We start from the raw sequence: 25,014 nt of genomic DNA on the forward strand, positions 1-25,014 counted from the left end.
TGTCCGGTGACTTACCCTCCAAGTGTAATGCTTTCATTCGGTAGTCTGTTTCCTGATTTTTTTTTAGGTGTTCAAGTGAGCTCGCTCAGAGCATCTCCAGCCGTCCAGCGCAAGACGCTTAATAAGGAGGGAAAACTAAATAAATACGCTAAAACAAAACAATCACCGTAGGTGTTACTACAACGCTGAGAAGTTGTCTTCAGAAACACAAATACGGAGGTTTCCTTCCTTCTTAATGAAACGCTTCGCATCTCTCCCCTGCGTGTTCAAGAAAAAAAAACCATAAATGTGTAGCCTATATCGGTCACGAAGACCAAATTTATGTATATATGGAGTGTGCACTGCCCGGGGAAGGTGCACCAGTTCCTGTGGCGTTTTGGGCATGATAGCCATCCTTTGTACAGGAATATTGAACGCCGACGAGTAGAAGTTGACACCAGATGTGCCGTTTCTGCAGCTGTTTTGAGACGGTGGCCATCTGTTCTTCAGGTGCAAGAATGTGGAAAGCACTTTGGCGTGCAGCGGGGCTAGAGGACAAAAGATGCAAGCTGCTGCAACTACAAACTCCCCTGGAGATGTTTGAGGGAATGTTTGCACTACCCGAAGCAAAGGAGTTGAGAACTACTCCCTCCGCGAGTACTTATGGCAATGGTGGTCTGAACGTAACAGGATCAGGCATGGTGACCGCTGTGCAGCATTGGCCAGCCAGATCAATGCCCAAGTGACTGAATGGCAAGAGTTTCAGCATGAGCAGAGTCATTTTCACCACTGATTGCCTCCCACTACAGCAAGCCATTGCTTCAAGCAATTTCGATCGAGCTCAACCGGGAGTCATGTTCCGGGGAACAAAGTACCTTCTCCAAATGGGTTTCATTTCATAGATTATAAAGTTTGATCACTGCCCCCGTGGATGCAGTGTTCCAGCGCACTGACTGGCGAGTCATGGTGTTAGGGTGTTGAGTGGGAACCAAACCGTGTAGCTTACGGATCTACCACTGGATATAACGAGTGATGTGGCCGGCGATGTTGCCGCGGTCACTAGTTAATGGAATGCAAGGTGTTCCATGTAAACAAAAAAGGATCAAAATTATGTATGTATGTATATACCTAAACAGAGTACGCCAGTATAATATCACCGGTAGATTTTTTTTTCCATTCGTACACAAATATTGCTGATTACCTGGCGGGCTTCATCCTTGAAAGAAAAATAATCAAAGGCACACATGATTACCTGACAGGCTTCATTGTTGAAAAAAATAAAATCTGTGAGGTATTCGCATGCTAAGTTGATGTAATGTTGATTAATGTCTTCATTCTCCAGACTTCCTTTTCAAGGCAAATACTGTACTGGCATGTCAATTCTGAAGAATTCTCCCGATCAAGTTGATGAACACAATTTCCAGCATTTAATCTTAACTGATCTTCTAAACTGTACTCCCTCCGATCCAAAATAAGTGTCGCAGTTTTGAACTATATCATTTACTCATGGCCAAAATTAACCCATCGCTGCATTCTAGTTATTTCAGAGGCTTCTCATTGTCAGATGATGAAGAGGTTGCCCCTAGCAGAGACGACAGAGATGGACGCAGCAAAAGATACAAGGAGGGTCCAAGCAAAGGCACAACTGCCAGTGGCAGAACCCAACCGTTTTTCCTGCAAATGGAATGAGAAAATAAAGAGCAATTATAATATTACGACGTAGGCAAGCTATACGAGATGCCACATTATATTTTTGCCTAGTTGGAGAAGACAGAAGATAAGCGGGTTGTAGATTTAGAACCAGTTGTAGCACGGACATACAGTAGCGTATAAGTATGACTAACTATTGCTTGAGTGGGCTATTAGGTTGGCTATAAGTGACGTGACAACTCCATATAGCCGAGTGTTCTTGGCTATACTATTTAACCTTGCTCTAACGGGACATCTGTATATCTTTATGTTTGCATCAAGCAAGGTGAAGTTACTCCCTTTTTGTTTACATTATTAAGGTCATAAGCATTGGGACTAGCACTCTTACCATCGTCTTGACGTCATATCATTGTAGACCCAAAACGGTGAGAAGGTCGAGAGCAAAGTAAAATCAATACACGTGACATGGATCTGACAGATGACATGAAACAACAGGAAATTAGTTCGGCCTTTAAACCTTTCTGCTTTTTAAAACAGAGAATGGAAATTAGTTCAGCCCTCAAAACTTTCATGCTTTCTAAAGCAACAGATATGCATATACCATTTCAATATATGGCAACCATATCAAATATGGTTATGACAAAATCTAGAAAACAGGTCATTCAGAAGCTTGGAATTGTGAAAAACAGAGTAAAGCCTGATTTCCACACGTGTCCATTTGTGCATTAAACTAGTATTTCATGCAACTTTTTAATGTACCAACACCACTCCATGTGTGCACTAATAGAATAATGGTGATGCACTAATAATAGTCTGAAGTTTTTAGGAAGTCAGTTGCAACAATTTTGCAAGTGTCCCCCACACAAAAATACCAATTTTGCAAGTGTCACTTGACAATGTTGAGCAAGCATAAAGGTGTAGAAACATGAAAGTTGCATGTGATTCTCAAAACAATACTCCCTCCGTCCCAAAATAAGTGTCTCAACTTTAGTACAACTTTGTACCAAAGTTGTACTAAAGTTGAGACACTTATTTTGGGACGGAGGGAGTAGTTGCTTGTGCGCCGCATACAACTTATTATATAATATGCCATGGTAAAAAATTGTATTCTATTTTGCCAAGGATAGAATAAAGCAGAACTTACAAACTTGCTCTCTCTAAAGTATTGGAAAAACTCCCGCCAATCATCACCGCCAGCTTTGCCTGCAAATATAATCAGTCCAAGGCCCACAGCAAAAATTACCTGCAACATGATTGGAACAGAATCTTCTCAATGATTTATAAAGTTGACCAGGGTTTGAAGATACATTACCGATGTTGCGTGCTACTTAAATCAAGAGTATGAGAATGTAAAGACACTAAAACTAGCACATACTCCTGCAGTTAATTTAGATTCGAGAAATTTTAATGGCCATTGTCCAATTTCATCTTCATCAATGGCAGGTGGAGGAGGTTTCCACAGAACAAAGTAAGGAATCAACGCATATGCTCCTCCAATGCATGAAAGCACCAGGAATGGCCAGACTGGAATCTTGCTTTTTGAACTGCAATAGCAAATTGCTGTGACATAAATACAGTGACTTAATTCTAAAAGAAGACAACAATACAGATGGTTAACATCACATATTTATGTTTGTTTTGACATGCAGATCGAGAAATGCATTAACAAGAATACTGCTAGTGTAAAATAATTAACTTTTAAAAAAGGAGGATATAACCCCCAGCCTCTGCATCAATTGATGGACACAACCATATATTATTGATTATTTCTTGAAGCCAGGCAAAGCGTAACATCGATGCCGAACAAATCAGTTTAAAAAAAAAGGGGGCAACCCAAGGCTAGCCAAAATGGATATGCCTCGTGGCAGGTTCTCCACAATTCTACCACTAACCTATGACAACAGGCCGAATTAAACGAGAAAAAATGCTACTCCTAGACAAACAAGGGATCAACGTACATGCGTCGATATTGACGAGTTCAACCAAAGGTCAAAAAAGGGATTTTCGTCTTCGAAGTCTAGCTTTGAGCCAACGCCTTCAACAAGGGCACGACGCTCGCACACCGACATTGCATGATCTAGCCGAAAAGGGAAGACTGAGGGTTTTCACCTGGAGTACACGTATTCTTGCACCGAATCCATCACTGCCATCATCTGCTCTACCGGCTGACGACATCTTGCTAGCCAGATCCTGGCGTGAGAGAGCCCCAAGCCCACCCACACCGCTAGAGAAGAAGCCAGATGCAGATTCCACGTCGTCATATGCTTCCGGTGCCTGCTGCAGGATGAAAGGGACCCTTGGATGTAAGCTGATCTTCCAACCAGGCCGTTGTTGCAGTCACTTTGCAAGTCGTCGTCATTGCAGCTACCTCACGAATCCAACAACCACCTCACTGAGGCCTTCACCCCGCCGTCCTCCAACATGACCCCCATCGGCATGGTCAGGCCCCTAGGCAGGGCCACGACGCCCCCTCAAGCACACGCCCGGGCCATTAGAGTTAGATCCGCGCCTCTGCACACTAGATCTGGCTACTCCCCGTGGGATGATGGCGCCAATGACCATGCATGCCTGGAGCACCGTGAAGCCCTTGGGGACGAACACCTCGAGCATGAGTTCCGGGTTGCATGGAGCGCGGCATCCCCCACCCACTGGCTCCCTAGGTGACAGCCTGACGAGGTCGCACCACCAGCGCATAGACACGCGTGTATTTTACGAACTACTCTTTGCCATGGCTCACTATCTACCCGGCCCGTTAAGGGCTAGCCTTTTTCCAAGGAACAGGAGCTTCCGAGTTTTTGAGTGTTTTTCCAGCCCTATGTTTACGTTCAAATCCAAAGAGAAGCGGAAGATGATTACATGAACATATGAGGAGCATTAGTACAGTGCATTTGATAAAGTTTTGTAGACAACCATTCTAGTTCAGCAACACAACTTATTTCTATAATTTAAAATCAGATGCGTGAGCTAAACCATACATTAAGAAAATGCTTAAATTAATGATTAATCTACACATTAAACATAGTATGGTTCTCTGCTGAAACCGTAGAGATAGAAAAGGGGAAGATTGTGACTAGAAATTTGCTGATCCATTTACCTTCTTCCAGTAGGAAGAAGCAACATGCTGTACACCAGTGGCCAGATTCCCATTATGTACCACAGAGACACAAGAACATTGTTCATTCGAAAGCCATCGTCGACTTTAAGATTTAAAAGCTTCTGCAAGAAATATGTGTCCCTGTACTGCAACCAAAAGCAATTTAGAATTAATAAGTGACTATCAGATGCAGCAATACTATTCACATAAAGTGCCTTGTGTTACTGTAAATCCTGTTACGGATTATGGGTTAGCTTAGTTTTACCGTCTCTGAGTTCATTTCTAAACTAGACTAGGGAGCGAGTAGTTGTGACACCCCTAATTTGATTGCATGCTTGAATTTATGGAATTTATATCTATAAGTTGGCATACATCCTTAACACTTGCCCAGCCAAGGTGATTTGATCAATTCCCAATTCTCAACCATAAATCCGGAACCCATAAATCTTGATAATTCAAACCCCACCTACAAGAATATGCCCCTTTTAATTATTTGGGAAATTACCAATTGCTTCCACTTACAAAGCAGCTATGTTTTATGCTCCCCCAGAAATCTCAACAAAACTACGTTTTGGATCAATGCCATCACACCTAAGCACACAGAGGGTTCTGGTTTGTGGTAGTAGCCAAGTCTTGTTCAAATGTATAGGAAGCTCAAAGAGGGGTGAAGTCACCTCGATGTGGATGGCTCGTGCACCTGCTCGTGTCATTGGTCCATTTGGTGAGTCCATGATGATGCCCATGGGATGCTCCGCATCAATAATGGTTTTAGCGTCTAGAGTCACAGACTCGTGATAATAGCCTAGCGAATCAAGGTACCGTTGTTCACTACAAGGACGTCTTCACGGATCAAAAACTCTACCGGTGGTGTGGTAAAATGTGTGGTTCATCTCACCCATGAATCAGTTTCCCCCCTTTTAGGGAGTGAGAACCCTGAATCTTTTATCAACACCAATGTCCCAACCATCTCTGTTATCAGTGCCGACCGTTGCCATGATCGGATTATACCAAGAGAAAATGCACGCATCTCACCAGGTAACAGCCAATCCAACCCAGATGGCTGCCTATTCTATGGGACAACGTCGCCAGGGAAAAGACAGCATGGATAAACAGCATAATGATGTCCTAGCGCTTCTACTATCTCTTTGTATGACACTTTTGGATTAATCAGGATTCCTTTTTTGCGGGGTATTAATCAGGATTCTCACAAGTAAGCATGTGGGACTGTCTGCTAGCATTGCCACTGGTACTGAAACAACGACTTAAATTCACCGAAATGCATAGCAATTGACAGCTCAATGGTTGATGATAAATTCCCATGTGGAGGAAGAAAGGGGTGAGAATATGCAGGACCGTACATACTGGCGTCTGGTTTGGTGCGAGCTGGAGGACGTAGTACATGAGCCCCGCCCATATCCCGAACAGCAGCACCGACGTTATCCAGTCGCTGAGCTGCCCACCGCCGCCGCCGCCGCCACCTCCACCGCCAATCTTGGGGACGGTCGCCGTTGCTAAGTCGTTCTTGCTCTCTCTGTCCTGCTCCGCGGCATCGGCGCCCGGCCGGGAGGAGTCCCGGCAGATCTGGGCCCAGCCCCGGCGCGGCGCGGCTGCTCCTCCTCCCCGCCCGGGCAGGAAGGTGGAGAGGGAGGCGCTGGTTTGGGTAACGGCGGCGGTTCTATCGAGGGTGAGGCGCCGTGGTTTGCGGAACGGGGGGAGCGGAGCGTGGCCGCAGGTTAGCATGAGGGAGGAGGAGAGCATGGTGGTCAGGTGAGCTCCGACGAGGAGCCAGTGGGAGGAGTTGGGTAGAGGATATTCCAGGCTTGTGTTCTTTGGATTTGGATTATGTATCGAGCGGTTCGGATGGACGCATGTCGATGGACTTCCAGAATTTGGCCCTCCACAAAGGGAGCTCCTATATTTTTTTATTTTTTTTTGTTTTTGCGGTAAACCAAAACTTTGTTAAGGTGTCTCAAGGTTTAAAGTGTCTATTCTGCAGGTCTGGTCTTCGGCTCACAACGTCTACCAGACTATGGCGCTGGTCTAGATTTTGATTTGCTGGTGCTTCGTTTTTTTTCTTCGTGCGTGTCTCGGCGGCGCTGACGGTCGATGGCGTCTTCAGATTTGGTTGTTTGCATGAACCCCGGAGGGCTTATTTATCATATATTTTTTTATGTTATTTGTGCAATGTTTTCTGGACATCTGTCATGTCCCGGTCTTTCTGGTAGCTTCTGCATGTATATGTACAATTATACTCTGTTTTATTAATTAATACAATGTGTGCAATAAAGAAAAGGTTTATAGGAAGTCAGGAATGATAAGGGGTCATGAGCTTTCCAATTCAGAACAACCCTAAAAAATGAAATCACTGGTGGAAAAACTCTCCTGTCCTGGCTACAATTCTCTTTATGACGCTAGAGTATCTTTCTTCAGTACCTGTTCGGATTCCTAAAACCACCATCTTGCAGTCACATCGGATAATCATGTCCAACGAAAAATCTAGCGCAAGCGAAAGGGCTTTTCGACATGCAAGGGCTTCTAATGTTGTTGGATCAACAATACCGGGGAATACCATTGCCGAAGACCCCAAAAACACGCCATTATGATCTTATACGACGCTTATGGCGCCAACAACCAGGCATGGCGCTTCGTGATAGTGCTGGATCCTCGATCTTCGATGCATGCAGGTACCTCTTTGGATGCGTTGACGCTGTGGACGCAGAACTTGCTGCGATGGAGGAGGGCCTGGCCCTTGCCCTCCAGTGGTTCCCACTTCCGGTGTCCGTGGAGACGGACTGTGTGCAATCCTCCACCCCCAACATGTCGCGCTATACATCGCGTGTCCAGAATATTCGTGAACTTCTTCAGGAAAGCGATGTCTCGATCGTCAAAATCAGTCGCGAAGCCAACTCTGTGAGCCATGGCTTAGCACAGCTAGGTAGAGAGCATGTGAAAACTGCAGTTTGGCTAAAAAAATTCCCTCAGGAAATTGCCATAGCTATGAACACCGATTGTATCTCTATTGCTAGCTAATATATTCACTCTTTCCTCGAAAAAAAAGCAACCCCAGCTGGCCCTCACGCGCACGAACTATGGGCATGCCCAAGCCGGGATGCCCCAGGCACACGGGAGGCCACGACCTTGGTTTTTTCACGTTTTTTGTTTTTGTTATTTTTCTTTCTTTTATTTTACTTTTGTTTGTACTTTCAAATATTTTAAATAAAAAATTACAAAAAACTCTTGACATAAAAATATTTGAAAAAAGTTAACCAAGCATTTTTAAAAATGTATATAAAGAAGCTGTTTCTCATGTATATAAAAATATACAATGTGTGTGAAAAAGTTGATCATGTATTTAGATAATATTAATCAAGCATTTAAAAAAATGTTAAACAGGTATTGTAAACTACTCCCTCCGTTTCAAAATATAAGTTTTTTTAGAGATTCCAATAAGTGACTACGTACGGAGCAAAATGAGTGAATCTACACTCTAAAATGTGTCTATATATATCTGTATGCAGTCCATAGTGGAATCTTTAAAAAGACTTATATTTAGGAACAGAGGGAGTATTAATCAAGCATTTAAAATTGTAAAATGTGTACAAAAAAAATGTTGACCATGTGTAAAAAAAGTTATTGTTGTATTTAAAACATGTTAATGAAGCATTTGAAAATGTTAAAATGTGTATAGAAAAAATGTTGACCATGTTTAAAAAATGTTAATCAAGCATTTAAAAATGTTGCAAATATGTATAGAAAAAATATTAAACATGTACTCCCTCCGTCCCAAAATAAGTGTCTTGAGCTTAGTACAAATTTGTACTATAGCTAGTACAAAGTTGAGACACTTATTTTGAGATAGAGGGAGTATTAAAAAAGTGAAACTTGTATCTAAACAATGTTAAACGTGTATTAGAACAAAAAACTATTAAAACCAAAATAAACAAAGAAAAAATGAAAACAAAAAAGGAACAAAAGAAACCAACGAAAAAAACAAAAAAGAAAATTGAAGAAACAAGTGCAAAAAATGGAAAAGAGTGAAAACCGATAAGGAAACAAAGAAAAAAAACGTTGAATACCAATAAAGAAAGAAAAAATCTAAGCAAAAAATAAGAAAAATGAGAAAGAAAAGAAAAACTGATGAAACCCATGAAAGAAATAAAAGAAAAACCAAAAGAAAAATGAAAGAAAAAACAAAAAAGGCAAAGTATAAAGACAAAAAATAGAAAACCAAAAAAATCAGTGAAGAAATAAGAAAATGGAAAAAGGAAAAGAAAAAAAATGAACGAACACATCAGCGAACGACCGACGAACGAACGAAATGATTAACACACTATTGGGCCGGCCCATACATTCGCGCAACTAACTGGTTCAGCGGGTGTCTACTAAAATGACTGAAATTTTCACAAATCAATAGTACAATTTTGTTGAAAGTAAGTGCGGTGATGGTTGCTGTCTAAGTGCCTCACTTCTACCCAAACAATGTAAATTGTGGTTGTTGCGTGTGAGAATCATCTTGCCAAGCCGAAACCATATCCTTAAACACAAGCCTTATCGCACCTTTCACTTTCATCTGTAGTTCATACTCTTTATCTCCATTTGCTATTTTTATTTCAACTAATAAAAAAGAAGGCGCAATCTCAAAGACCTCTGCGTCAAGCTCGAGTCTTCCCATTCCTTCCTCTCGTGCTACCAATTTCAGAACACTGTTTTCTTTCTTCATAACTTTGAGCTTCAAATGCTCAGCCAGTTCATTTAACTTGGCAAGTAAAGTTTCTGCTGGCAGCCTAGCGGTAAATTTGTTCTCCCACAGCCCTAACTTTTTCTCAGACAAATTGGATAAGTAAAATTTCATTGAGAGAGAAATGACGCCAACTGCATTCGAGTCAGTGAAGCTTGATGGCGCTCGATTCCCTAATGAGTCACTGCATTTTGTCTTTCCCTTTGATAACATACTGCACTCTGTCGATTCAGAGGTTGTGGCTTCACCTTTGTAAGCCTTTACCTCAATGAGATTTCCGTACCAAGCGCTTGCCTTTATGCTTGAAACAGAAGCCCTGGTGCTTGGATCTAGATCAAGAATCTTACGTAGTATATCTTTCAGCTTAACAGAAATCCAAGAAGGGCATTCATATTTCCCTAAGGAAATTTTATTAAACAAATCTGTACGATCTGTGCCTTGGAAAGGAAGGTAACCAGCCACCAGCGCAAATAGAATTACTCCACAGGACCATATGTCGACCTTCGCACCGTCATAGCCTCTCCAGCTAAGCACTTCGGGAGCAACATAAGCTGGAGTTCCACAGGGGTAATGGAAGAGGCCATCTTCCCTGGACCCAGGTAGGACACTTAGACCAAAATCAGAGATTTTTAGGTTGCCATTCTCGTCCAGGAGTATGTTTTCTAGATTCAAGTTGCGATGATAAACACCTTGGCTATGGCAGTACTCCACGGCACCAATCAACTGATGGAAGTACTTCCTCGCAGCATCCTCACTTAACCTTCCAATGACATTTGTGGTGTAAAGGTCACCATCTTTAGGATACTCCAAAACAAAATAAAGCTTGCTCTTGCTAGCCGTAACCTCCACAAGTTTCAGGACGTTTGGATGTCTTGACAGATTCATTAATGTAATCTCCCTCTTTATCCGCACCATCAGCTCAACGCTTGAGACCTTGTCCTTATCAATCATCTTTATTGCAACACCTTGTCCACTTGTGAGATCCTGAGTATAATATACCTTTGCCAGGTCCCCTTGTCCTAAGAGCCTCCCAATTTCATAGCGATTCATCAAAATTGTGCCCACCTCCATTCGACAGTCCTGCCAATAACAAAAAATTAGTTGCATCAATTGTAAAACTAAAATACATATGAGGTATACTATACTTAGGTATTCGTAAACTCAAAAGAGCTCCTGATCTCACATAAGCACTCTTATAAAAGAGATGCACGGTTCTTTTTTTTCTCCTATATATATACTCTGGTTCTCTTTAGTGTTTCTGGTTTGCAGTCTAGCGGAGAATTCACCTCATCACTTGTCTCTCCTGGTACCTTAGGTATCCACTGATGCTGCTCACTGGACTCCTTTTCTGCCTGATGAATAACCAACGAAACATCACCTCATCCACCAGCCAGGAACATCAAAAGTGAATGAAAATGTACACAAGATTCTTGAGAATTTAAGTCTATGCATCTGATGAACTTACCTGAGCTACTGATGAAGTACTCCCACTAGTTTCAGTGGACCTGCTTGTACTTTCTGTTTCATCAAGCCTATTAATTATATGTTTTGTAACTGGCCTCTTTGCCGGGTTATAATCAGCACACTCTATCGCTATCTCAGCGCATACTCGTACTTGTTCCAAATGTATGTCTCTCTGTGATTCCTGCTGCAACCTATTCTTCCAGATATCAAGTACCTACGGAATTGCAATAGTGTGTTATGAGATGGGAAACTATTAAATTAAAGTATGTAATAGTAGTACATACAAACCCTATGCAATGTGTTAACCCGCCAGATGACACAAATTCAAACAAACCCTATGCAATGTGTTAACCCGCCAGATGACACAAATTCAAACAAACCCTATGCAATGTGTTAACCCGCCAGATGACACAAATTCAAACATCAAACGAACAACAAAAATTGCCGAAAAGTTAGATTAAACACAACTATGAAATTTGCTTCAGGTATTACAAAAACAAGTAAAAAGTTTTCCTACAATTAATATTTATATGACTGTATTTTATACCCTTTTTTATGAAATGTAGCAGCGCTAATTTTCATTCATTAAGAGAAACTGGCATAGCAAGGGAAATACAAGCAGGATATTTACAGGCTCATAAGGAAAAAAGAAGCTAGCAAGCTCAAGGTGGCTCGTGTATGAAGGGGCTGCAGCCGTAATTCTAGCTTGGTGCCAATAGTGGAGCCCTTGCATGATCTTGTTAGTTAGTTGATCTTCATTGATTGCTCCATTATCAAACATGTGCGCATTCCACTCTTTCGAGATCATCCACCAGGTTAGCATCATGGTTGCGTTCTAAACTTTCCTTAGAAGTTGTCATCGTCGTGCCGTGGAGAGAGTCGACCCACCAAGTAGCCAGATTAGCAGTAATACCTTTTAGTTTATATGTTTGTATGTATTTGTCTACAAAGGAATTTAAAAGAATACCAAGTAAAAGTGTTCCATGGTTATTTTAAAATCTAGCCTTTAGTGGACCGAGGCATAGCCCGGATGGCAAGGGCAGGCTGATGTGCCCCTGCCCACCTTCATTCGAGCCTCCATGCTCGCAACGGCAGGCCGTCACATGCCCTTCTTATAATTAATAAAAAAGACCCAAGGGGTTTCTTCCTCCTCTGGAGTCATGTTAAACCTAGCCTTTTTATCTTGGAATGTTAACAAAGATTGGTCTTACATCTTCAACATCACGATATCCCTTCTGCCTCGTCAGTATTTCTGTGATTATAATGCCAAGACTATATATGTCCGACTTGAATGTAATTTGTCCACTATTTACAAACTCTGGTGCCATGTATCCCCTGCATTAAGTTGGATCAATGAATGAGAGAAGGAACACTATACATCCTACCCACTCAAGGGGGAAAAAGAGATTACGACTACATGAGCCATAGATAACTCACAAAGTTCCCTTCACTTCTGCAGTAAGAATTTGGCTTTGCTTTTCACAGAATCGCCTTGAGAGACCGAAATCAGCAATTTTCGGAACCATATTACAATCCAACAATATATTTGTAGGCTTAAGATCCAAATGGACAATACGCCGCTCCACATGGAGATAATGTAACCCTTCACAGATTTCTTTGATGATCTGATAGCACTCTCTCCATTTAAGTACACAAGATGATCCTATAATGGGGTGAGAAGAATGAGGGGTTCATTATCAGAGATTGTTGACAGGTACTGCACGACACAGTTAGTAATTAGTTATATCCTTTTGTAATCGTAGATGCTATTTTTAACCATATCGTGCTATAATTGTGGAATGCTTGAGCCATATAATATTTAATAATCATTGATCAAGAAAGTGAAGATGGAAGCACATGTTACGTGCCAGATGATCTTACCAGTGATATACTTATCAAGGCTCCCTCTAGGTAGATACTCAAAGCAGAGCAACCTCTGCCGAACATCTGCCATGACAAGCTTTCCCTCAAAGTCTACCATTTTGCCTTGTGTGTCAGAACAGTATCCCAGAAATCGAACTATATTTTTGTGCTTTGCCTTCATCAGACAGCTAACCTCTTCGTTGAATTGTTTCTCGTGAATATCTAATGTTTTGGACAACTTTTTCACGGCAATCGTCACATTCCTGAGTATTCCCTGCAGTGATGAGATGCCTTGTCACCATCAATATAAGTTTCAGATCAACTATATGATTGAGAATATTAATGGGGCAGTTGCGAAATAATGTACCTTATAAACCACTGCAAACCCACCACTGCCAATTTGCCGATCATGAGAGAAACCATTTGTGATGTCTTCCAGAAGTGAAAGAGGCAGACCTATCGGCTCTGCACTTGCATCGAGTAGCATGCGCTCCAGGACACTGTGTTTAGCATTAGTTTCATGGTCCATGTGGTATTGTTACGACGGTATGTCTGAAACAACAAGGGCAATCACGTTATCCATATGAGGCAACAAAAACTAACTCCCCAATAACTCAAGTATAAGTTTCTCGAAATAAAACTGACTCGAGCATAATCTGTAAATTACGGAACAGACATCAGCCTTTTTATTTTTGCAAAAAGATAAGCTTGCGTAAGTAACTCTTATATTCCATGAATGCGTGACTACTATGAAAAGACCAGATATCAATTCCACTTGCGCTAGTTTGTTGTGTACGATTCGGTAAATTTTGACAAACTTCTGGTCGTGTTCAGCCCAAGTCATAGAAGAACTAGAGTGTACTGCACCAGCTTGTTTCAGCGGCTGGTTTTTGTACAAAGCCAGCCATCATGCCATTTGCAACAGCACGCATAAGTTTTGGTTGTTACCTGAAGAAGCTTTGATAGATGGAGCTTTAACCAATGAAAAATAAAATTCTAAACGTTTTGGTAATTACCTGGACAAGGCGGCTGGATGGAGCTTGAGATGGAAGGATTGATGCTGCCTAGCCAGCGATACGGCGCAGATGGCTTCACTTCGGAAGGCGGCGAAGAAGATGAGAGAGGGGTTGCTTCGTTGCCAGGCACCCGTGGACTTTCCCAGAGGTGAGATCCAATTTTACACACCTGGGCGGTTTATATTTTATAGATGAGCTTACAACGTTGAGCCTACCACCACGCAGGGACCTGGTCTCTGTCAGCGGAGAGCTCGTTTGGTGCTGTCCAAACCCAAAAGCCTTGATTATTCTGAGTTCCCAGCCAAGGAGTACAAACTTTACTGCATCTGCATTCACACGCTGGTAGTAGTAGAAAACCAACGGACAGTGACGGTCATTGAAGTTTTGAAGACCCACGTCTACTCCCTCCGTCCCGAAATAAGTGTCGCTGATTACTACAATTGTACTCCCTAAAGCTAGTACAAAGTTGAGTCACTTATTTTGGGATGGAGGGAGTACTAAATTAGCAACACTTATTTTGGGACGAAGAAAGTACTACGAAGTATCAAGATAAACCCTGGCATTTGCATACATTCCTAACATCACCAAGAGTTCATGACCAAGTAAATAAGAAAAGTCATCATTTTCTGCCTCGTAGTATTTTGGAATGGGGGTAGTAAAAATGGTGAATAACTGAATATGTCGACTTAATTTCTCCTGCCTCGTGTCGGTAATTACATTACTGCTGTACAATATCCGGTAAACTTCAGTGTGATATATACTCCCTCTGTCTCAAAATGCAAGACGTTTTTTGACACTAAAAAATGTCTTACATTTTGAGACAGAGGGGGTAATAAATAAAACAAGGCAAAAGCAGCACAACACAGAACACACGATCATATAGAACAGAAAATTCTGGATATTATCGAAGCCTACCTAATCAACACTACTAGCCAACAAACACAAGTATTCTGGTTGCAAGACGACCTCCGGTGAACCTCACACTGCCCCTGGAATTGACGAGTGATCCACCATCTTTAGTTGCCCTGATGAGTTCATTTCCCGCTTCCCCAAGCAGTTCTACCCCCAACTTCAGCTCTCCTGGGTTCTCTTAACTGTCTGCATCAAGAATCAGAAGTTTAGCCAATGCCTCGCCATATCAAGAATCACTAAAGGATAAGAAATTCTCTTCTGTTCAAAGCAAGCTTGATTTCTAAAATGCCAGATTGTTCAAATAAAAATGATGCCATGCCAACAGTAACTAGAAGAAATATTTTCCTATTTTCAAATTAAATAGAGATTAAAAGCACATCAGGCTAATATTCCACACAAACCTCACAAGCGAACAGGACAGAAATAAATAAACAATGGTTTCATTCCACACAAATTTGCCAGTGCATCTCAACCTTCCATCCTCTTCTTAGAAGGAGGGATGTGATCGTATGTCCCATCTTGTTTCAGCTGTTGCTCATATTCCCTAATTTAGAAATATGGCATCCCGCCCCTCATTTAGCACTTCAGAAACAGAGACACCGAAACTACGACAGATATTATATAGCGTATGCAAGAAGAAACAAAGAGATTAAAGGTTCTCTATCCAGACACCAACTCTTCCAGAATCTGGTATTAGTTCCATCCCCAATGATTCTTCTGCAATGCTTATAGAATTGAATATTTGATATCAGGGCCACCTGACCAAAATTGAGAGTCTCCATTTATGTGTTCAATACAAGTAATGTACTGGTTTTGACATACTTCTCTTACAAAACTTTCTTCCAGAGCAATCCTGTGTCCTAAGTTTACAGAGCCATACTGCTAGTAAGACCTTATTCATTGTTTGAAGATCGAAAACCCCTAACTTTACAGGCCATCCTCTGTTGTTTGGGTCTACAACTACAAATATACCAGCCTACTAAACGATATTTCCTAATATGTTGGTATTCATAACACAACAAACTATGCTCTGAAAAATCAATTAACTTTCTAACCCCCTACGTGTAAAGAGGCATGTTGTGAAGGAATGATGTAACCACAACAAGTCAACCACCAGTAGTCAAGATCATCCCTTGCCATCCAGCTAACCTAATTTCTGCTTTATTCTTACTGGGTTTCCAAGCCGAATTTCTTTTTTAATCTCATCGACAGGAGTCCCAAGTGAAAGTATTTCATGGGAAAAAGCCCCATATTGGAATACTGTATACAAGTAGATTGATGGGCATTTCATTTCAAATACGTATTAAGGTAAGGGAGGGAAAACAAAACAAGGGAGTGCTTAGGAGAAAACAAAAAGAACAAGCAGAACCTCTTACAAGCATTTACATATGAACACTATCAAATTCAGTGCAACTGGCAACACAACAGAAGCATCGAACCAAGAAGACAACCAGGCCAATTAGAAAGTGCCAAAGTGGAATCTCTGTCTCAAAGGAAGCGGAATGCAATATGTGAACCAGTTCAGAAATGCAGCCACATAGAAACACAAGCAAGCATCAAATGCTACATATATACATGATCCGATTTGCTCGTTTCTCAAATAGAATGTCTTTTTCATTGTCATCTTACAGATAACACTACTGGACAACATCATCTAGTGGCCAAACGAAGGAAATGTTATGATACCTTGTCCACATTCCATCAAGCACCTTCGAGTTGAGGGTGCACCTGGTTGTCTATCAAACAAGGAGGCCATGCCATGATGTAGGGATGGGGATGGCCGTCAAATCTCCTCTGGAAGAGCGTGGCCAGCTCCCCTGTCTCCATGCATAGAGACATGAACCAACTAGGATTATGACCATCAAGGAACGTTTCCATGGTAGAGAAGTACACAAATCCACCAATAGTGGCCACAACCTTCAGGTCACCATGTTCCACAAGTGTACTCTCGGTGACCTCGACAATCGTCTCCAATGGAAACCTCTGGTCGAATATCCATCTCTCGATGCCATCATCCTCGGCTCCCCGGACCCAAACAAAAAGCTCAAAATCAATTGGGCAGACAATGCAAGGCTTACCATCCTTGGTCTCGCCAACCCTGAATATGAGATCGCGCGCCACCAAGGTCGGTGGCAAATCCATCTGGGAGAAATGTAGTGTCGCGGTGTTCAGCACGAGGATGTAGGCTTCATTTGTGTGTATCCAGTAGACGAACCCATTCACCATTGTGCCAACTTTAAGCCAGTGCTCGTCTTCAGGCAATGGCGTCACAGCCTCCGACCACGGGAAGATCTGCCACTCCCTGCTCTCCGACGAGAAGATGGCGGCACGCGCCCGCGACTTGTCATGGCAGGTGTAGACCAGGCGCAGCGGCTCGCCGCCCTCTTCGGAGGAGAGGATGTAGCATCCAAGGTACTTGGCGTCGCCGCGGGCGCCCTCGAAGATCTTGTCGGGCGGCACGGGGATGAGATCCAGGGCCCGCGTGAGGGGGTTGTAGACGGCGAGTTGCTCCAGGCTGAAGTTCTGGAGGAGGACGTTGCCGTCGCAGCAGCCTTCTATGGCCCACCCCGGGAAGGTGTCGTCGTCGGCGGGGAGGCGGGTGAGGAAGAAATCGGCGCCGCGGACGGCGGCCGCGAGGTCAGGGTCGGAGCGGCGGCGGAGGGGGGCGAAGGCGGGGATGGAGGGGACTTCGGGGTCGAAGAAGAGGCCCAGGAGAGGGGGCAGGTGGGCCTCCCGGAAGCTGCGGCGGAAGGCGGGGGACGAGCGGACGGCGCTGAGGAAGGTGCGGCAGCTGAGGGCGGCACGGACGAGGCTTGGGAGGGAGGGGAGGCGGAGGAAGATCTCGCGGAGGAGATCTTCGTCGAGAGAGATTACGGTGGTGGGAGCGGGTGGTGGCGGTGAGTTCGCCGCCGGCGGCGATGGTGATTGCTGCCAGGCCATGGCTTACGCTGAACAGGAGGAATGGAAGGACGCTCTTATCCAGAAAATAATCATGTACAGGAAATAGAAGATGGTGTATTACTTTTCCTGAGGAAAAAAATAACATATTTCATTCTCTTGATTGTAATTTGAAAACTGAAGCCCTACGCTGCCAATTGACCGCGGTGATCATCGCTCGAGATGAGACAAAAGCACCTTCTTCGAGTGTTAGTGTCGGGTGCTCGGCGATGATGCCAACAAAGAAGACAACAGTGATATAGTTGTGGTGATTAGGGTTGCACAAGAGGGGAACCGCCGACTCTTTGGCCTAGAGGATGGCCAATAATGGCGATGATCGGGCAGGGGCGTGCGCGATCAAAGAGAGAGAACGACGATGATCAAGGTTGAAAGAGCATGTACATGAAGATGATGTCGGCTTGATCAAAATTCAATGCGGATTTAAAAATCTTAATAGTTGTGGCACTAATAAGACCGACGTTTTTTGCCCGCCGCATGACATGATGTCATCATAAGACCTACCAATTTCTCGTGAAAAGGTCAATTTTCTCTCTCTTTTTCAAACCATACATATTGCCCATTTAGTTCAGGTTTTGGGTAACCTCCTTCGAGGAGGCAACATAAACCTTTGAGTTGGAAATATGAGTATCGCTCCGTTCGCTTAGTATGGAAATCCACACTATGCGTGCCCATGGGGCTCAAACTGAAGTGTCGGTCTCTTGAAAGGTAATAATACCAAACGTGTTTCTTCTAACCTATAAATGCCTCTCTTGTTCACAAAAATTTACAATCACATAAATAGAAAAAACCATAGTATTAATATGTGAAAGATTGAGCATCCACACAAAGAAGATAGATGTGTCGCTAGAGAAAGCAAATGCGTAATTGAGCGCAACGCTGGTCAAACCGCAACCGGATCCGATGATTGGTTCATCGCGCCGAGTGATGCCTTTGCTTCTCTTCGTCTATTTTCTACCATCTCAGGTTTTGGAACCATTTCACTTCCCCCAGACGCCAAGTGTCTTCCTAGTCTTTGCCTAGTAACGTTTGTACTGTCCTACCATACAGCCAAGCATCATTGATGGAGTTCTGAAGGCCATCCTAATGCCATGCCATGCTTGTACTGCACGAAGCGATTATTTTTTCTCCGCGAATTATCATGGCCTATTTGATTCAAAGGATTTTCAAAGGAACAATGAAGGATTAGAGTACTTCGATTTTTTTTCTCTATGTTGGTTGTTTCATTCATATGATTGAATCCTAGAATCTGAAAATGCCTGGCTATGGAGAAACCAAGAGTTTTGCTTCAAATCATCAGCGCAACAATGATTGCAACACAAATCACACCCCATGTAACATGAAGGTTTCAAGCAACATTCATAACATCGACAACAATTTGTAATTGTTGAACTAGATGATCAGATTCTCAATCGAAATCCCAAAGCAGGACATTCGTTCTTTCTCTTGTTCTTGATGACATTGTAATGGAACGACTAACCCATTTCTCCACTTTTTCGCCAACAGTTTTGAATTATCTTGAAAAAATAGAAGGATAGATAAAATTCCAAGGGCGTTGGATGGCGTTTCTCAACATCTCTCGCGTGCAAATGCAAACAAGAAAAGTTACAGCAGGTAAAAAATAAGAGTTCAAGGCAAAAGACAAACATACTTCCTCCGTCTCATAATGTAAGATGTTTTCCTACACATATATGATATAATTCAGAAAAGAGATATAATCTGTTGGAAATATGAGCAATTTACTGAATGATTTTATTAATAGAAATACTAGATAAAGCACGACTAGTATAGCAGTGATAAAATAAGTCATGCGATTTGAAAAAGAGAAGGTAAACAGCATCTTCATATATGAACTGTAACTAAACACATCTAGAGCAGACAGTATAGCAAGTTGCATATATGAAACAGAGTCTAACATGTCTAGGGCAAACACTAGAACAAGGAACTGTAGCAGGGCCTCTAATAGAAAGAGGAAGAACACGTACGGGACATCAGCAACAGAAGCGCTGGACTTGGGGTCGGTGTCCTCGCCAGCCATGTCGTCGACGTCAGGGAAGAAGTCGTCGGGGTCCGGGGCGTCCGTGACGAAGAAATCAATAGTCGCGCGAAGCGCTCCCCAAACACCTTATCACCCTTCTCCCGTACAGGACTCAAAGAGGTGCGGTTTCGGAGGCCTACTGTCCCGACCTGCGGTGCACGCCGCAAGCCGGGATGGGGAAGAACGTAGCAGCAGCGCAGTGCTCAGGAACTTGTGGCGAGAGGAAGAAAAAGTTCTGGTGAACATCGGCTCGGCTCATTCCCGCAACCCGCGGCGCGTCATGACGAGGCGTGGCGTGGCGAGGCGGGCGGCGGAGGAGGAGCGCGCGTGGATGTCCCTCTTGTTCTCATCCTCATACATGTGGAGAAAGAGCCTCCCTTATAAAGAGGTCCAACTCCCTCTAAACTAGCAATGTGGGACTAATCTTTAGTTCCACCTCTTGCCTTGCACGAATGGGCTGTGTGGGCCTCTAGGATTTATCAGGAATTTCTGAAACTGCTATTAGGCTAGGCCCAAAATAGACAAAATTCCAGCAATCCCCCACCAGATCCCAGAGCACACAAAATTTGCCTTTGGTTCCAAAACACTGTTTTACCGGTACTGCAGTGGAGACTGTTAAGTTGAACTTCCACCTAGAACTCTATGCTACACTAGTAAGCAACTTGAACAGTGGACTGGGCCTTGAACTGCAAGTTTTTTGCGAATCTAGCTTCACATAAAGACCGATACGTGGCTACCGTGGGTGTTCCCCGCGGGTGGAGCTTATGCGTCATACTCCGAGACCTTTCATGAGTTTACTAGAGAGAACCCTACTCTCATAGATTGCGACGTTTAACAATCAGACTCATATAGGTGCGTTCTTCAAAAGATGTTTTGCGGGACGACATCTCTGCTTCAGTGAGCCACTTAGAACACATTAAGATATACATCAACCTGCCATGCAGATTAGGACAGTATTGCATCTTCATGGAGTGGTATTGTTAACAGTAAGGATACTCTCCTCTCAGTTGACCAACAACTTGTCCTCCACATCTAATTCACGGGATCTCCGATCACATAGACTAGGTTACCAATGTGAACAACTCATATTGTGGGTTTCATACCCATCTCCCTCGATGCATTATCTATCACATTACGTGATAGACCCTTAGTGAAAGGATCTGCCAGATTTTTAGACGTTTGGATATAATCCAATGCAATAACTCTGGAGTTTCTCATTTTCCTGATAGACTTTAACCTTCTCTGAACGTGTCTTGATGACTTCATGTTATCCTTTGAGCTGCTCACTTTCGTGATTACAGTTTGATTGTCGCAGTTCATAAGGATACCCGGTACATGTTTCTTAAGAACCGGCAAGTCATTCAAGAGCCAACGAAGCCAATCTACTTCTACCGTAGTTGTATCTAGTGTTGTGAGTTCTGCTTCCGTTGTTGACCTCGTTAAGATGGTCTGCTTGCAAGACTTCCAAGAAACAGCGCCACCTCCATGAGTGAATACATATCCGCTCGTGGCCTTTATCTCATCAGCATCTGAGATCCAGTTTGAGTCACTATACCCTTCAAGCACCTTTGGGTGCCCGGTGTAGTGAATTCCATAATTCGCAGTGCCTTTCAAATAACGCAAAACTCTCTCTAGAGCTTTCCAATGCACATCTCCTGGTTTTGAGACAAACCGACTCAGTTTGCTAACAGCAAAAGAGATGTCAGGTCTTGTAGCACTGGCTAAGTACATAAGCGAGCCAATAATCTGAGAATATTTCAATTGATCTCTAGCAATTCTTCGATTCTTTCGAAGTAACACACTCGCATCATATGGTGTTGGAGAGGGCTTGCAGTCACTATAGCCAAAGCGACTCAAGATCTTTTCCACATAGTGAGATTGAAGCAATGTAATCTCACCATCATCGTCTCTCAACAACTTGATGTTCAGAATGACATCAGCCACTCCTAAATCCTTCATCTCAAAACAACGAGATAGGAAATCCTTGACCTCCTTAATAACATTGAGATTTGTTCCGAAAATCAAAATGTCATCAACATACAAGCAAAGGATAACTCCCTCGCCCCCACCATGGCAATAGTACACACATTTATCAGCTTCATTTACAACAAAGCCTGCAGCTGTTAAAGTTCTTTCAAACTTCTCATGCCACTGCTTAGGTGCTTGCTTAAGTCCATACAAAGACTTTAGCAACTTGCACACTTTTCCTTCCTGACCATCTAATACAAACCCATCTGGTTGTTCCATGTAAATTTCCTCGTCCAACTCTCCATTTAGGAAAGCAATCTTAACATCCATTTGATGAACGAGAAGACCATGTGAGGCAGCTAGTGAAAGTAGAACTCGAATAGTGGTCAGTCGAGCCACAGGTGAGTAAGTATCAAAGAAGTCTTCACCTTCCTTTTGGGTATAACCCTTAGCCACGAGCCGAGCCTTGTACTTTTCAATAGTACCATCAGGCCTAAACTTCTTCTTGAATACCCATTTGCATCCTATAGGTTTGCACCCATAAGGACGATCAGTTATTTCCCAAGTTTCATTCACCAAGATGGAATCCATCTCGCTACGAACTGCTTCCTTCCAGTAGTCAGCATCTTCTGATGCATAGGCCTCTGAAATAGAACTGGGAGTGTCATCTATGAGATACACAAGAAAATCATCACCAAAGGATTTTGCAGTCATCTGTCTCTTGCTCCTAGTAGGAATTTCATTGTTCTCCTCCACAGGATTTTCAAAGTGTTCCATCGAAATGGCAGGTTCAGTAATTGTAACTGGTTCCTGATTCGATGAACTAGGCATCTCCTGATTAGATGAGGTAGCCATATCCTTCATGGGAAAGATATCTTCAAAGAAAGTCGCATCATTCGACTCCATGATCGTACTGACATGTATGTCAGGTACCTCAGACTTTACAACCAAGAATCTATAACCAATGCTATGAAAAGCATAACCCAGGAAAACACAATCCACAGTTTTTGGTCCAAGTTTGCGCTTCTTTGGAATTGGCACATTGACTTTCGCCAAACAACCCCAGGTTCGTAGATAAGAGAGTTTCAACCTTTTCTTCTCCCATTCCTCAAATGGAGTTATCTCTTTGTTCTTTGTGGGAACTCGGTTTAGGACATGACATGCAGTCAGTATCGCCTCCCCCCACCATGCCTTGGAGAGACCCGATGTGTCTAACATGGCGTTAACCAAATCAGTTAGAGTACGGTTCTTTCTTTCGGCTACCCCATTTGACTGAGGTGAATAGGGAGGCGTCCTCTCATGGATTATACCATGTTCCGCACAAAAAGCATCAAATTCATTAGAAAAATACTCTCGACCACGGTCGGACCTAACACTACTGTAGGATGCTCCTAACGCGACACTACGATCAGAGACCCTTCGAGAAACTGTGTGCGATGCAATAATCGCAAACGGTGCTGTATGAAAACCGTCAAAAATGTATAAAACGTCTGCGATGATGGATGCATCAAACACGGTTCAGGTTTTAGTTGCATGTGCGATGAAGGGCATACGGTTCAGTTCAATTAACTGTTTGCGATGAGGAGGAACAAAAAAACGGGCAGCCAGATGAAGGCGTGTGCGATACACAGCATACGGTTCACTCGGATGAACTGTTTGTGATTAGGCAACACAAAAGAAACGGCCAAGCAGATCAAGGTGTGTGCAATATACAGCATGCGGTTCACTCGGATGAACTGTTTGCGTTGAGACATGAGAACAGAAACGGTTCAACTTAGCAAGATATGTGTGATATGCGGCAAACAGGTTTGTAATTAGAAATGTGTGTGAAGACCGATAATAACGCAGATGGTTGCTACTAATAAGACGTGTGTGTTGTGCGATGGGATTGCATACTTAATAGTGACATTAGGTGGCATTGCTTAATGCTTCATGTGATTTTATATTAACGGTAGCGATATGGGCGTAGGGACAGCAGGGGCATAATCTGGTGAGGCAAATGTGGTTGCCGGAGGGAGGTGATACGTCCATTTTGCATCATGCTTTTATATTGATATTTATTGCATTATGGGCTGTTATTACACGTTATGTCGCAATACTTATGCCTATTCTCTCTTATTTTACAAGGTTTACATGAAGAGGGAGAATGCCGGCAGCTGGAATTCTGGGCTGGAAAAGGAGCAAATATTATAGACCTATTCTGCACAGCTCCAAAAGTCCTGAAACTTCATGGAAGTCATTTTTGGAATTAATAAAAAATACTTGACGTAGAAAATACCAGAGGGGGGCCACACCCTGGCCACGAGGGTGGGAGGCCCGCCCTACCCCCCTGGGCACGCCCCTTGCCTCGTGGGCCCCCTGGTGGCCCTCCGGTGCCCATCTTCTGCTATATGAAGTCTTTCGTCCGAGAAAAAATCATAAGCAAGCTTTCGGGAAGAAACTCCGCCGCCACGAGGCGGAACCTTGGCGGAATCAATCTAGGGCTCCGGCAGAGTTGTTTTGCCGGGGAAATTTCCCTCCGGGAGGGGGAAATCATCGCCATCGTCATCATCAACGCTCCAATCATCGGGAGGGGGCTAATCTCCATCAACATCTTCACCAGCACAATCTCCTCTCAAACCCTAGTTCATCTCTTGTATCCAATCTTTGTCCCAAAGCCTCTGATTGGTACCTGTAGGTTGCTAGTAGTGTTGATTACTCCTTGTAGTTGATGCTAGTTGGTTTATTTGGTGGAAGATCATATGTTCAGATCCATTATGCATATTAATACCCCTCTGATTATGAACATGAATATGCTTTTTGAGTAGTTACGTTTGTTCCTGAGGACATGGGAGAAGTATTGCTATTAGTAGTCATGTGAATTTGGTATTTGTTCGATATTTTGATGAGATGTATGTTGTCTCTCCTCTAGTGGTGTCATGTGAACGTCGACTACATGACACTTCACCATTATTTGGGCCTAGAGGAAGGCATTGGGAAGTAATAAGTAGATGATGGGTTGCTAGAGTGACAGAAGCTTAAACCCTAGTTTATGCGTTGCTTCGTAAGGGGCTGATTTGGATCCATATGTTTCATGCTATGGTTAAGTTTACCTTAATACTTCTTTTGTAGTTGCGGATGCTTGCAATAGGGGTTAATCATAAGTGGGATGCTTGTCCAAGTAAGGACAGCACCCAAGCACCGGTCCACCCACATATCAAATTATCAAAGTACCGAACGCGGATCATATGAGCGTGATGAAAACTAGCTTGACGATAATTCCCATGTGTCCTCGGGAGCACTTTCCTTCATATAAGAAATTGTCCAGGCTTGTCCTTTGCTACAAAAAGGACCGGGC

General features: G+C 43.1%; 3 protein-coding genes across 4 annotated transcripts; all 3 read right to left on the reverse strand.

Annotated features, from left to right (window-relative positions):
* Nucleotides 1-1,067: 1,067 nt before the first annotated feature.
* On the reverse strand, nucleotides 1,068-6,601 carry LOC109781330 (uncharacterized). The gene is made up of 6 exons (XM_020339930.4): nucleotides 6,086-6,601; nucleotides 4,724-4,869; nucleotides 3,005-3,173; nucleotides 2,774-2,872; nucleotides 2,018-2,100; nucleotides 1,068-1,653 (listed from the first exon to the last, which is right to left on the reverse strand). The coding sequence occupies exons 1-6, from the start codon at nucleotides 6,479-6,481 to the stop codon at nucleotides 1,518-1,520; spliced, it is 1,029 nt and encodes a 342-aa protein (XP_020195519.1). The 5' UTR covers nucleotides 6,482-6,601; the 3' UTR covers nucleotides 1,068-1,517.
* Nucleotides 6,602-9,016: 2,415 nt separating this feature from the next.
* Nucleotides 9,017-14,231, reverse strand: LOC109781331 (CBL-interacting protein kinase 26). 2 transcript variants are annotated; one of them, XM_020339932.4, is made up of 8 exons: nucleotides 13,805-14,231; nucleotides 13,179-13,340; nucleotides 12,807-13,062; nucleotides 12,363-12,588; nucleotides 12,137-12,260; nucleotides 10,927-11,139; nucleotides 10,748-10,813; nucleotides 9,017-10,541 (listed from the first exon to the last, which is right to left on the reverse strand). In XM_020339932.4, exons 2-8 carry the CDS (start codon nucleotides 13,209-13,211, stop codon nucleotides 9,192-9,194), a joined length of 2,268 nt encoding a protein of 755 aa, XP_020195521.1. In that variant the 5' UTR covers nucleotides 13,212-13,340; nucleotides 13,805-14,231; the 3' UTR covers nucleotides 9,017-9,191. The 2 variants fall into 2 exon arrangements, with proteins under 2 accessions (XP_020195521.1, XP_020195520.1); XM_020339931.4 differs by having other exon boundaries at nucleotides 13,156-13,340; nucleotides 13,805-14,067.
* Nucleotides 14,232-14,466: 235 nt separating this feature from the next.
* Nucleotides 14,467-17,738, reverse strand: LOC120966243 (uncharacterized). Its single transcript, XM_040392129.3, has 2 exons — nucleotides 16,403-17,738; nucleotides 14,467-14,902 (listed from the first exon to the last, which is right to left on the reverse strand). The coding sequence occupies exon 1, from the start codon at nucleotides 17,654-17,656 to the stop codon at nucleotides 16,418-16,420; it is 1,239 nt and encodes a 412-aa protein (XP_040248063.1). The 5' UTR covers nucleotides 17,657-17,738; the 3' UTR covers nucleotides 14,467-14,902; nucleotides 16,403-16,417.
* Between the last annotated feature and the right edge of the window lie 7,276 nt (nucleotides 17,739-25,014).

Source organism: Aegilops tauschii, chromosome 6 (assembly GCF_002575655.3).
Source record: "Aegilops tauschii subsp. strangulata cultivar AL8/78 chromosome 6, Aet v6.0, whole genome shotgun sequence".
NCBI classification, from domain to species: domain Eukaryota; kingdom Viridiplantae; phylum Streptophyta; class Magnoliopsida; order Poales; family Poaceae; genus Aegilops; species Aegilops tauschii.